We start from the raw sequence: 13,678 nt of genomic DNA on the forward strand, positions 1-13,678 counted from the left end.
GCGTCCGCTCCAAACACATGATCACTACCCTTCATTCAAATTCATCAAAATACAAAAAGTTCCCGCTCGCACCCCCTGTATTCACGTCAAGAAACGTTTAACAACACCTCGACTAGGCCGTCACGCGACCACTCTTGCCGGCCGTATCTTTTTCTTTTTGGGCGGCTCGGCATCGCTGGCCACCTCCTCCACGCCACTGTCCACGCTGCCATCACCCTCATCCACCGCTGTCGACCGGCAGCTGCCCGCGCGCTTCCGCGGCCGATCCTGGACCGGCTCAGACACATCGGCCGGCGCCGCAGCGGTGCCGTTATTCTTCGGTAATTTGGCGTTTTTCATCCCTTCAGGTCTGAAACAGGGTCCAATATTTCAGCACGTGGTTGCTTTTATCGTTGCTGAACTCAATTGTTGAGCCTGTAATGAACCCTGGAAGTTGCCGGTGCGAATGCACAGACACGAAATTGTCTCACGGATATGCACGTAAAATTCATTCACGAATATTCATCCGCCCGCGGCACGAACACGCTCCTCAAGTTTCCTCCCGCTTCCAAACTCCCCTTCCCCACCTGCGAACTGACAACAAACAAGAAGCAAGGCAAGGATTTGTTTCCCATAGGTATAAGAAACAAGAAGTTTCGAGTTGCATATTGGGAAACTCGTGCAAACTCAATTCCCAAAGCGTCAACAAGTTAGAACGGCGTTGGAAAAAAGAGTAAACCAGACGGGGGCGAGGTGTTCAAGAGCACCGACAAGCTTTTACTTTTAGCTTTTACGGCAGCAATGAGGACACTGGAGGAAATGCGTCAACTACTTCCAGCCCAACAATAATTTAATTGGTGCAGGCACTGCAAGGATCGATAGAAAGATTGTAGAGTTCGCAATATGCATGTATGCAGCGTATATACACAAGGATGTGCTGTATGAGTGCTCGCTGCCTGAGCTGGACGTACCGCGGACCGGTCTGGGCCAGTCGGGCGATCAGCGACCGGGTGTATTTGCTGAGTGAGAACTTCTGGCCGAGCTCGGTCAGCTGGGCGGCCAGTTGTGTGACGGGCCGGGTCAGTCCGGCGGCGCGGCGCAGCGCCAGCAGCGCCTCCAGCGCGCACGTCACGTACTTGGTGCGCACGCCGTCCGCCGCCGATACGTCAGACACCAGCTGAGGGAGGAGGGGCCACCGGAAAGCACGTCAAAGCAAGGCAGGGAGGGAGTCAAGTCACATAACTCTTTTATTAAGGCTGAAACAGACTCTTTCCGCGTTCAGGAAATCGCATGCGAGAGCTTATTCAAATACATTATAATTCTTATCGCATCAATCGCTTGCGGGAGGTGCGTGCGATTGATGCGAGCGTGCTTCCATGTATTTGAATAGGCTCTCGTATGCGATTTCCTGAACGCGGAAAGAGTCTGTTTCAGCCTTTACAGTGTTCTTGCACTCGCAACAAATCAAGAGGCCGCACCTAACTAAACAAGATAATGTGCGCTAGCTAGGTCCGCTTTTCTGCACCGAGATGCCTGTTATGCATGATGACCCGCCGGGCCGCTGATCAGAAAATATTCTGGCGCAGCTGTACTAACCTGGTGAATGCCGGCCTCCAGCCGCGCAGCTGCCGACTCCACCTCAGCGGACGGCACGGCGCCCACCATGGCGCGGTTCTTGGCGGCCGTCGTCACCAGCTGGAAGGCCTGCGTGCGCCGGTAGGGGCGCACGCGATCGGAGAAGGCGGCGTCGAGCAGGGGCGTGACGAGCGTCCAGCCGCGCGGCCAGCCGGGCAGCGCCAGCAGCTGGCCGAACGTTCGCGCCGGGTACACACACTCCCTGTAGATACACAGAGTCGTGAGGAGGGTACCGTCACAAAGTGACGAGAGCACAACATTGTGGCAAGAGGGAGGGTCAAAGGACAGCCATAGCATGAGCACATTTACAGTCCACAATAACAAACGTTCTTAGAATTAGGGGTAGTTACGTGTTAAATATTAATTATTATACACGCTGTGTTCCAGCAGTTCAAACATGGTTCAAACGAACAAAACATAAGGAAATCGAAAACATATTTCCGATAGAGCAGCCTATCTGGCTGACGGTCAGAAATATAGACAGATGACTCATGACTGTCTGACAGCCGGCCACTCACCGGTCTGTGAAGAAGGCGTCCAGGGCGGTGGACAGCGCGGAGATCACCTCCGTCTGATCACCGCCGAGCTGGGCGCTGGTCCGAACCAGGAGACGAACAGCGGCCGCCAGCAGACCGCCCAGCTCCAGGCTGAACGCAGGCACTAGAACATCACAGGGAGAATTTCAGCAGAGGCAACCATTGTGGCTATCTAGATAACAGCACATCAATGTAATATTGCAATTAAATGATATTCAGTCAATTCGAGAATTTCTAAAAACTATGTAGAGACCTAGACAAAAACGCATGCACCACATTGATCGTGAATACACTTGTCTAGGATGTAACGAAATTGAACATGACATTTCAACGAGAAAATAAAACAAAATGGTTGAAGGACAAAGTGGACAGGTGTCCCGTTGTACTCGAACTAGCGAGCTTATTCATTTTCCACGTCCATTCCCTTCATTTGATCTGAGACCAGTCACGGCCCGTCCAGACCCGGCCCGCCTGGGACTCACGTCTGGCGCCGCTGGTGAGGACGTCCTGCAGCAGCTCGGCCAGCAGGGTCTGCGTCAGGCCGTGCCGCTCGGGCAGCCGGCCGCCGGCCGCCGTCAGACGCTTCAGGCAGGCGCGCAGACGGCCCAGCAGCGGCGCCTGGTGGCTGTCGGTGGCGCAGCTGGACAGCAGGGACACCATCGGCGAGAGCAGGCCCAGAGCCGCCGCCGAGCGCGGACAGGCGCGCACGTACACGTCGACCAGGTCCAGCACCCTGCCGCAGCGAGACCACACCGTCACCTGACGAGCGCGCCAGCTGACAACCTCACACAGTGGATGGAAATGCATGGATAGAGCACTCGAGCATTTCGGCGATTGCTTCGGTAAAAAAAGAGGCGCTAGTGAGACATTTTATTTTCAACACTCAACAGTGAATCGTTAGGGTAAGACGATGGTAGTGTCAGACGACCAAGAAGCGTTATCACACTACCTACCTGATCCTGAAGTGCATCATGGCCAACTGCTCGTCGGTCGGGCGGTTCCCTCCCTTCATCCGTTTGTCCTTCCTCATGGCGCGGAAGGCAGCGCCAAGCGCCTCGTCCACCTTGGCCAGATGTTCTTCGGGCACGTCGTCCAAGTCGACAGACACCTGCCGACACGATACGAGCAGCCTGGTGTGACCAATACTCAGACAGCACTTCAAGACACAAACACTTCAGCTGTACCTCCGGTCGGCGACAGTCCACGAAGCTCGATAAAGGAAGAAAGTAGCTAGAAATATTTTTGCTTCAGTGTAAGTTGCCAATAAATCTGAATGTGAGCAAAATAAAAACAATGAAAACGCCAAGATCCTTTCAGAACGACTTTTTCCTTGAACATGTTATGATGGCGATATCACGGAGTCATGGTCAAGCACAAAATTTCAGGGTCACTGTAAACCGTTAATAATCCGTTTAGGCCGACACACGAAGCGGGCCGGTACTCACGGCATCGTCCTCAGAGTCGCCGCCCAGAGCGGCCTTCACTTGCGCCCGCATCGTCTCCAGCTGGTCAGTGTCCTCTGCGGCGTTCTCGCCTTCCTCCTCGGCGCCGCTCGACTCGTCCTCCCACTCGTCCTCATCCTCATCGTCCTCCTCAGCACTGTCCTCCTCCCCAGCGCTCTCGTCCTCAGAGCCGCTCTCCTGCTCGTCCATCTCGCCCTCGGCATCATCACCCGGCCGACTGTTCATTTTAAAGTCCGGATTCAGCGGCTGTCGAAACAGAAACAAAAGTTGGAAAGAATAGCATGAATATGGCAATAGCTCATAAAAAAACATCCATGCTAGCATCAGAATCGAGAAAGTTATAATTACAGCAAAATTTCATTCAAGTTCCTCGGTAAGCACCTGGAAGGCGTAGAGCAGCGCCTCGGGTGACAGGGTGGGCGCCAGCAGTGTGAACACGGACCGCACCACGTTCCGCAGCAGGTGCACGTTGAGAGCCAGCAGCGAGAGCAGCAGGTCCACCACCACCTCGCTCCAGACGGGCTCCTCCGCCGAGCGGCGCAGCTGCTGCTGCCGCTCCAGACACGCGTGCAGCTCCTGTAGGCGGGACAGCGACGCGGTGTTGACAGCCAAGACATGACAGCCAAGACCCGCTGATGGTGATGTACGTACCACGGCCCGTTTTAGCCGATAACAGACGGGCCAGCAGCCGACTCACCTGCAGCGCGTCGACCGCTGCGGCGCACTCGGTGCCGAACAGCTGCTGACTGAGGTGGCCCAGCAGGATGATGAACACATCTGTGTCGGGCCCGGCGCCCGGCCTCAGCTTCCGCATCGCCTTGGCGGCGGCGTCCCAGGCGGCGCGCGCCTCCGGGGAGAGCGGCGCGCGCAGCTCTGCCCCGTCGGCACGGAGCAGCGCCCGCTGGCGCTCCATCAGTCCGCGCAGCAGCTCCGTGAGGTCGGCCAGACGGCGCACCGGGTGCTCCAGCGCCCTGTGGCGGCGAAAAATAAGTCACAAACACGAAACAAGCGCATTTAAAAAGAACGAAAGCACATGTACAGCACGTAACGATAGCTAAGGAACTCGGTCCTTGTAGTCAAAATCCAGGTTAAATAGCGTGAAACCTAAAGTCGCCGTGAATTGTGAAAACAGGACCACACGAATTTCAGAAGCGCGTAAATTCTAAATCACATAAAAGAATGAGCAAATGTAGAACAGCACTGACCTGAAGAAGGCCCGGAGCGCGGTGGCTGCCAGCTCGTCGGACACTGAGTCGTCTCGGAGCACTCCGGCGGCGAACAGTCGCTCCAGGAGGCGCTCTTTGAGCGGTGTGCGGCCGGGCGCGCTGGGGTGCTGCACCAGCCGGCAGAGCAGGTCACAGGCCACGGCCCGGCCGCGCGGCGTCTAAAGGGAGACGACGGGGGTGATACCGAGCTCACTGAGACCAACACAAAGTCGCCGAGCGTGGCAAGCGGAACAGCTAGACACATCGGCAAGAAATAATGCAATGGTGTATGAGGTCCTCACAGAGTGAACTTAATGTTACGTCATTGTACTCCACGTGGTTGAGCACTACAATCGTTGTATTCGTTGCAATTTTATTTGCAATGCAATACTAAATATAAAGAAAGAAGAGAGAGGGAGAGAAAAGAGGGTGGGTGAGTGGCTGAGTGACTCACCAGATTCCGGTCACTACTTGTGCCTTCAAAGCAGCTCAGAACAGTCTTGCTGAAGGGCTCCAGTGCATCCGCTTTCAGACCATTCAGCATCTGAGCCAGAATTTTCGTCCCTGTAGAAACCAAAAATCATGAGAAGACGGTTCGATTTAAGGACGTCCGGACTACGTTGTTTAGCAGCCAACTATTCCACATTGTACCTATTTCTTTTTTTACGATACACTTAACAGTAAACGGAGCCCGTTATATGCCGTAGACTTGGTTGTAGAAACTAACCATAAGCTGTGATATCAAACAACATAAAGGCAACAAAAGACAACATAATATTCTGATTATCTGTATGAACTGAAGATGCCAGCGGAGGATAGGAAACAGTTGTGCGCCTGCGAGGTGTTAACTGACCGGTCAGAGGATATGAACAGTACTGTTGTGTCATGTGTGCTTCCCAGGTGACTACTGACCGGTCATGTGGTCGAAGTTGATGGAGCCGGGCGGGCTGACCAGCCGGCTGATGACGGTCAGCTGCAGCTCAGCACTGCTGTCCGGCGCCAGCACGCGGCCCACCAGCGCCGAGCCGAGGCCGCGCGCCACCTGTTCCGTGCGCCGGTCCCGCTTGGGCAGCAGGCGGACCAGCGCGCCGACCAGCGCCGGCGTCAGCACCGACTCCAGCTGACGCACGGAGAGAAACGCGGCCAGATATGACAACACGGCGGCACAGCCCGGCGGCAGACGGTCACCGGTGCAGACTCGACCACGGCCGACGCATACGCAAATACATACATCTACATGTAGGTATCATATGTTTTAGTCGCCATCGCCATCGTCGTCGCTTATCATTACCGTCACTGCCATCGTCATGCAAAGCTCATCATACGGACGGACCTCAGGTAATCAGAGCGAGGTGTGAAATATGAATCACAAGTCAATTAGTAGTCAAGACGTTTTAGTCTAGGATAAGCACTCTACTTCTACAGACTGTATCTAGTAGATAGCCTATCATTTTCACACACGTTTCACTTATTTGCACGTGTGATTCCTCACCATCTCGGGTGTGTTCAGGTGCGCCACCATCAGCTGTACCATGGCCATGGCGAGCAGGGCGACGTCGGCCGTCCGGTCGTCCAGCAGTGGCTCCAGTACGGCGGCTCCGAAACTGAGCAGCTCGGCCGGGGACCGCTCCACGGCCAGAGTGGCCAGCGAGCCCACCAGCGGGTGGATGGCCGGCAGGGAGCCGGCAGACACCTGAGAGGCGCCGACACAGACCATCGTAGTCACAGCATACACACCAATGGGAGGGAATACTCAACAGATTGACATTCTTAAATGAGACCACGATATCACCCAGTGATGCGACAGACTTCGGAGCTCATACATCAAATGAACAATATGGTGAGGGGGAATACAACCCAAAGATACATGTTTCTCAATTCTCAAAGTCTATCGGTAGGGTGGACATTAGCGCAACTTAACCCTACCTTAATCATTTGCAAGATGTTCTCGTAATTTTTCGGCGAGAACACCTTCTTGGAGCCCCAGTGCTGTTTCAAGAATCGTGAATCCACGACATCGGGAAACTGGCGTCGGCTAACGAGCAGCATCCATAGTCTCTCTGGGGTACATCCGTCCCAGCCGGCAGCCAGCAGCTCCTTCAGCTGCGGCCAGACGGAGCCGGAAAACTGCTCCTCAGATACCTGTCGTCACGGCAGAACATCGATCAACAAATCACGACGCGCCGTTCAGACTCACGAAATGATATAATTCACAGCACACGACCTTATACCTCACCTATGTATGTCATGCATTTCACAGCAAACTAGCACGCGTCTTTTCACGGTCACAACACACCCTTTCTCAGACATCAACTAGTTACACCACTCCGTCTCACGACTCAGGACACCCCGCCATATAACCTGACCCACCCGCAGCAGGAGCTCCTCGATAAAGGTGGACACCATGGGCGGCATGTAGGCGCGGTGGTGCCAGCCCTCGAGCAGGGCCGCCGTCAGCCGGTCCAGCTGGGAGCAGTGGCCGGCGCGGACGGCGGCGCCGGCGGCCAGCAGACGGCCGATCCGGTGCTCTGTGGCCTGTCGCGGGTCGCCGCGGACGTCCGGCAGGTGCGCGTCCACGGCGGCCAGCAGCGCCGCCGTGTCCAAGGCCGGCAGTCGCCGCAGCAGCAGCACCAGGCCCGTGAAGAAGCCCTCGCGCGCGCCGGCACGGGAGGAGGCCAGGCCGCGCACCAGCCGAGTCAGGCAGTAGGAGGCAGTCGGGCCAATGCCATCAGAGGCCTGCTGTAAACAACAGATTGGTGCCAGTTATCAGCACTGGAGTGAAGAAGCTGTGAGGCTGATGTCTGCAAAGTAGCCTCTGATGGGGCAAATAATAGTTTCAGCGTAAATACTGCCAACTGGATCCCCAATACTGTCACTGGATCCTCTTTTCAAGCCTGTCCTGTCTTTAGCTAGGTACTCGACAGCTGTGAGGTTCACAATCTTTCCGTGAAATGGCTCGGGGTCCAAGTGGAATCCCCCCCCCCCCCTTACGTTAGCGGCCGCGAAAACGCCAACTAGGGCGGGAGCTATAACGTAGCAGTTTGCTTTTGCACAATTGTACGAAATAATAACCAGCTACATGGAGTTAGCATGAACCAACTTAACTACGGATGCTCACTGGGTGAGTTTGGCGTGGACTAGCCTGAATTCTGGGCTTTGTCATCGTAATTTCGCCGGACCAAACAGTCACTATGTTTGGCTGTCTCAGCAGGAACGTCGTGGTCTCTAAAGAGTCTCTGGTCGTGGTCTCTATGGTTTTTCCAAAGGCCCTCATTACCCATACCGGAGGACTCCACTGCTCCCAGAGGAAGCATGCCCACCATTTGCGACACCTGCAACCAATCTGTGGACATGTATATCTGCCTGTTTCGCTGGTTTGGCACAAACACCATCGCACGCCACTCGTCCGATTGATAATCAACAGCCACATATTTTACGAGTGATATGACCTATGTCCATGTCACCAAACACAGTGGAATGTGGTGCAACTGCACAGGCCGGAGTCAGGGTGAGGTCTGCCCACTAGGGTTGTTCAAAAAAACCGAATTTTGGAAAAGTATACGGGCTCATGGCTCGTGTGGTGAGGTATTCTTTTCTGAGTCCAACGATGCCCTTTTTTCCGAAAAATATTAACTGTTTCATGCTCCCCAAACGGCTTGAAGAGGACCATGTCACGCCCGGCGACCGGCCGGTGTCAATAAGGGCGAGAATTCGCCGCCGCGCGCAGGCGGAAGCGCCTTATCGGCACCACGCGCCACGGCATCTACCGGGCGGCCGGCCGGCCGGTTGTGGGAGGGAATGCATGGTCTTCTTTCACACGATAGGGGTGCGCTAGCCCATATTGTCGGAGCGGGAAGCTTCAGTGCAGCATCGGTGCCTCTGCTGCGGTGTTATGTGTCCATTGTTAAAAATAAGCCAAACAGAACTATTAAAAGACTCGACGCAATTTCGGGTAATTCACCCGAAACATTCCGTTTACAGAATACAGTTGCCTCCTTAGCGTACCATATCGCTTTGTTTATTCCTCAAGCTGCAAGCTCGGAGCAATAAACAGCTCTTTGCACTGCTGTTGACAACATAGGTACATTGCATTTGGACGGTGCCTCGCAGCCCAACTATGCTGCTGCGCAACTGTATGCGAAAATTTATGAGGGATAGAAGGAGCTGGCAGTGTGCAAGCACAGAATATGGAGACCTCGCACAGTCATTGGCCCAAGTTTTGGGGCATGGCTCTGACCAGCATCGGCGTCACCAATGTCATGCAGTTTCGTTGAAGTGAAATGCTGAAGCAACAGGATTGATGTTTGTTTTACTTAGATTATCAGTTCGAAAGAAAAGATAACATGTCTGGGAATGACAGGGTGGCCGCCCTGACAGTGTGACGAAGTGAGAAGTGAGTAGAGACAATAGCGGGAGTACACATATAAACCAATTGCGTCGCTCAATCCAGCAGCGGCACCGGCAGCCCGGCCATGCCCGCCGGTGTCGTTCAAGACCCGAATCCAGAGCCGGCACAGAGCGCGGCTCTGCCCTGAGACGTGACACATATCCCCGGCGTGTCATGACGGACAGACTTGTGCTTGACCTCGCCTGTTTGGCGAATGACGATGGCAATATTTACTTTTCCTATTTCTGATTAGTTACGCATTTAACAGATATCTACGCAACAAATGTATCGTGCTAATCGCAACACAGCAACCTGGTTTTGTAGTAGGTGAAACAGACTATTGGAGATGTCTCGTATGGATGTGGCCATTAGAAGCCGCGGAAACAGGGCTGAGCCGTGCTCTCTTTGCCGGGTCTGAATACGAGTCTTCGTCGAAGTTGAACTGGACGCTGATCGCTTCTCGCCTCAACATGAGACTTGGAAATAGGTAAGGTTACTGTATACATTGTTGTATTTATACAGGCGAGGTAATAGTCTGTCCGTCGTGACACGCCGGGGATATACATATGTCACGTCAGGGCAGAGCCGTGCTCTATGCCGGCTCTGGATTCGGATCTTGAACGGCATCTGTGGACATGGCCGGGTTGCTGGTGCCGCTGCTGCCCGAAGGGTTGGATTGAGGGGCGCTTGACTTGTATGTGTACTCCCGCCATTGACTCTACTCACGTCCAACTCCGTCACAAATCAGGGCGGCCACCGCGTCATTCCCGGGCATGTCATCCTTTTTTGCACTGCAAATGTACCTGCTAAACGTAACGTCGATGTCGGGGTCACCATATTCTGTCCTTGCACCTTGCCAGCTCCTGCTGTTCTTAGTAAACTTCAAATTTTCGCATACAGTTGGCAACAGCATATGTGGGCTGCAAGCCACCGTCACGTCTAAAAGCAATGTAAGTTGTCAACAGCAGTACATAGAGCTGTGCTGTTGCTCAGTTCGCTTCTTGACTAATGAACAAAGCGGTATGGTTCGTTGAGTGGCAGCTGCGCCCTGTTTCACGAGCGCTATTGTATTGAACAACCATGATCGATCCACATTCTCAAAGTGCGTGGCGATTACTGCTCGCTAGCAGCCTCGTGTCAAATTGGGTTTTCATGGAGATATCAGCAAACTCGGACGATGTAGTCAGCCTGTTGGCAGCGTGGTAGCAGCGGCCGCGAAACACCGCGCTGTATTCTCGAAACGAGATATTTCGAATGAACTATGTAGCCAGAGGCATTGAGTCTTTTCTTAGTTCTGTTTGGCCTATTTTCTGAACCATCGACACAGAACACCGCAGCAGAGACAACGATGCTGCACTGAAACTTTCCACTCTGACAATATGGGCTAGCGCACCCCTATCATGTGAAAGAAGACCATGCATTCCCTCCCACCACCGGCCGGCCGGCCGCCCGGTACATGCCGTGGCGCGCGGTGCCGATAGGGCGCTTCCGCCCGCGCGCGGCGGCGAATTCTCGCCCTTATTGACACCGGCCGGTCGCCGGGCGTGACATGGTCCTCTTCAAGCCGTTTGGGGAGCATGAAGCAGTTAATATTTTTCGGAAAAAAGGGCATCGTTGGACTCAGAAAAGAATACCTCACCACACGAGCCATGAGCCCGTATACTTTTCCAAAATTCGTTTTTTTTTAACAGCCCCACTGCCCACTAATCAGCTCCCAGGGACGGGGAGCTGATTAGTGACGGACGGGACGGACGGCACGCGCCCCACTGCTGCCGGAGCTGCACCAGTTCAGCGTTCGTACCTTTGTTTACCTGTGGCGGAGTCGGAGACGGGGGGCACGTGCCTCTGGCGATGAACCGGTCAGAGGCACCGCCTGAGGAAGAGGCGCGGACCGAGTGTACGGCATCAAGATCAGCCCTGTTTACAGGGTGTCCCGAATGTTCATCGACAGCCACCAGCCATGCTTCTGCGTCGAATTTCTTGAACACCTTCTTGAACACCTTGAAATTCAGCGATGAAATTTGGTATGGGTACCAAGTAGCTACAAGCGGCCTCGCACAGAATCACAATTTTCAAATGCATCCGGCCCAGCAGAGAGAGAGAGAGAGAGATCATCCTGATCATGGGTCAGACGTGAGAATTGCGGTCGCAAAAGCGAGGCAGTTCAGTAAACTCTCCGTCCAGTAATCGGTCCTAGCTCACCGAACGCCAGCGCAGGGAGCTCAGACTTCTCCCGCGCCGGCACCGGTGCCGGGAACAGCCAGTCATAAACAGCTGGATAAACAGCATCTTGGCTGGGCACGGTTGGCTAGGACTTATTTCGTGTAAAACATCTACCTTTATCTGCGCTTAAAAATTGAGTGTGGGGACGCTGGGAGCGAGCAAGTTTATATGTGGTACAATGGGAAAAGCTTACCTAGTATGAGCGACCCAGCCTGGCCCCATGAATCATGATGCTTTTTACCAGCTTATATCTCGGTAACTGCTCCGCCAATAGACAAGCAATATTTGGATTTTGGGATCAGATAAATTCATCCCTTAACCCTCGCCAGCACAAGCCATTTTGTTTCCTTCGACGGTATAGGGCGGGGGGGGGGGTGTAAGCCCCCCCCCCCCTGTCAGGCAGTGCTGTCACAGTGCTGTAACACAGGATCATATAAACAGAGCGCTCCAATTTTAGCTTATTTCCCTGGTAATTACCAGGGAAGTTCATGACTTAAGTCACGAACTGATGTATAAGACCATAACCACTGAATAACTAATTCCAAATAAGTAAAAAGCTGAAAGCAAGGAACTTACCACTTTCTTTTCAGAATTCACTACTTGATGGATGAGAAGCACAACAGACTTCAAGCGCTTCTCAGTGTCATGCTCAGTGAGGTCTGAGAACAAGCTAAGAATCTTTGATGGGACATTATTCTTCAAAGTCACAGAACCTTTTGTGGTCCCTTCAGATGGTGTAAGTGGTCCCATCTTCTCCTGTAACACAAATCAAATTGTCAACGGGCATGACTAAATAGCACTCATCCATTGGCATATAAACATTGACAATTCCATATTAGGTAACCTTAACAAAAGCATTTTGGTTACGAGCGAGCGAGCGAGCGCAGCGAAGTCTTTTCAATATAACGGAAAAATCTCAGTATGAGCGGCCCGGCCCGGCCCGGCCTGTAACGCTTTTGAGAGGCTTATATCTCAGCAACCGCTGGACCGATTGGCCAGCGGTCTTTTTTGCTGGGTAGCCCCATCCCTTCTACCCCGTAATTGACTACATTTGATACATCTCAGTGACCGTTGTGGCACGTGCCACGTGAAAAGTCAAGGGTGTTCAAGCAGTTTTGCAAAAATAGTGATTTTGAGAGGCTCATATCTCAGCAGCCGCTTGGGCGATTGACTTGCGGTGATTTTTGTAAGGTAGCAGCATCCCTTCTACCAAAAATAGGATACTCTCGATGCATGAGGGTTACCCCCAGTGCACGTGCAAAATACAACAATAAGAGGTGTCAAATTTGTTCCCATTTCAATAACTTGGTAATTACTGGGGCGATTTCGCTGAAACTTGGCATACAGGTAGGCACTCTTCAAGCAATGCATTCCCATGTGTTGCAGTTAGGGTGTTACTGCACGTGAGCACGTGCAGGGGGCGTTTCCAGATCTCGAGTACGGCTGGGCCGATTGCACTCAAATTTGGTACATGGTTGGGGACCGGTTAGTAGGGTGCCGTGCAAAAGTCATTTTGGACCCGTTTGCACGTGCGCACGTGCAGAATGCCACTTCCAGATCTCAGGAACGGCTGGGCCGATTGCATTCAAATTTGGCACACCGCTAGCGACCGGTTAGAAGGGTGCTTTGCACAAGCCTGTTGGAAGTACCCTCTCGCCCTTCCGCAAACGTGCAGGGCTCACTATCTCGCTCGCTCTTCTTCGCCCAAAAGGCAACTGAGGCATCACACCGGCGCAACTGAGACAATAAACGCAGCTGTATTAAAAATATTTGCTGTCCTTTTCGGTAAAAGTTGCGCAACGTATGTTATGAAAGTGATGTCAAAATAACAAAAACATGAAAAAATTGTGGTATATGGGAAAGAGAACACCGTGTGACGCCTACTTTACGACTAAGTTGGGCCCTTCATGTCCTGCCATAATTCTTTCATTTTCAAATTGCTGCACGTCACAAGAATAAACCTTCTTTTCTTACTCTCAAAAGCGGAAGCTGAAGCCCGTACCGGTAACATCCACTGTGCGGTCAGTTTGACAGATCTATGGACAGCCCAGTTGCTAAGATACCAACTTACCGGATATCCAGTCAGGCTGCTTAACTCAAAATACTACTATTTTTTAGCATAAAATAACATTACACGTGCCAATATTTTAAGAAATTCGTGGCCAACCCACGTGTTGTTGTTCGCGAGCCATTTTCGCAACATTCAAGGAAGCGTATTTGACAGGTCGTGTCACCACGCATTTTGAGGTA

The 13,678-nt window shown here is 53.0% G+C and overlaps 1 protein-coding gene across 2 annotated transcripts; it reads right to left on the reverse strand.

Moving 5' to 3' along the window:
- Positions 1-59: 59 nt before the first annotated feature.
- Positions 60-13,635, reverse strand: LOC122392479 (myb-binding protein 1A-like). 2 transcript variants are annotated; one of them, XM_043387361.1, is made up of 17 exons: positions 13,500-13,635; positions 12,005-12,184; positions 7,189-7,557; positions 6,745-6,960; positions 6,311-6,511; positions 5,731-5,938; positions 5,273-5,382; positions 4,819-4,997; positions 4,311-4,584; positions 3,995-4,189; positions 3,596-3,859; positions 3,104-3,258; positions 2,633-2,883; positions 2,133-2,274; positions 1,576-1,816; positions 951-1,156; positions 60-349 (listed from the first exon to the last, which is right to left on the reverse strand). In XM_043387361.1, exons 2-17 carry the CDS (start codon positions 12,176-12,178, stop codon positions 121-123), a joined length of 3,414 nt encoding a protein of 1,137 aa, XP_043243296.1. In that variant the 5' UTR covers positions 12,179-12,184; positions 13,500-13,635; the 3' UTR covers positions 60-120. The 2 variants fall into 2 exon arrangements, with proteins under 2 accessions (XP_043243296.1, XP_043243297.1); XM_043387362.1 differs by having other exon boundaries at positions 7,189-7,554; positions 13,500-13,617.
- Between the last annotated feature and the right edge of the window lie 43 nt (positions 13,636-13,678).

The sequence above is a fragment of the Amphibalanus amphitrite genome, unplaced genomic scaffold (genome assembly GCF_019059575.1).
Source record: "Amphibalanus amphitrite isolate SeventyFive unplaced genomic scaffold, NRLGWU_Aamphi_draft 000487F_arrow, whole genome shotgun sequence".
In the NCBI taxonomy this organism is placed as follows: Eukaryota; Metazoa; Arthropoda; class Thecostraca; order Balanomorpha; family Balanidae; genus Amphibalanus; species Amphibalanus amphitrite.

What these genes read in the sequence shown, in the direction of transcription:
- LOC122392479 (XM_043387361.1), bottom strand. Translation starts at nt 12,178, where the DNA reads ATGGGACCACTTACACCATCTGAAGGGACCACAAAAGGTTCTGTGACT. An exon ending in CAAGTAGTGACCGGAATCTG is followed by an intron (nt 4,998 to 5,272) that starts GTGAGTCACTCA and finishes GTCTCCCTTTAG; the next exon opens with ACGCCGCGCGGCCGGGCCGT. An exon ending in CAGCGGTCGACGCGCTGCAG is followed by an intron (nt 4,190 to 4,310) that starts GTGAGTCGGCTG and finishes TCCCGCCTACAG; the next exon opens with GAGCTGCACGCGTGTCTGGA.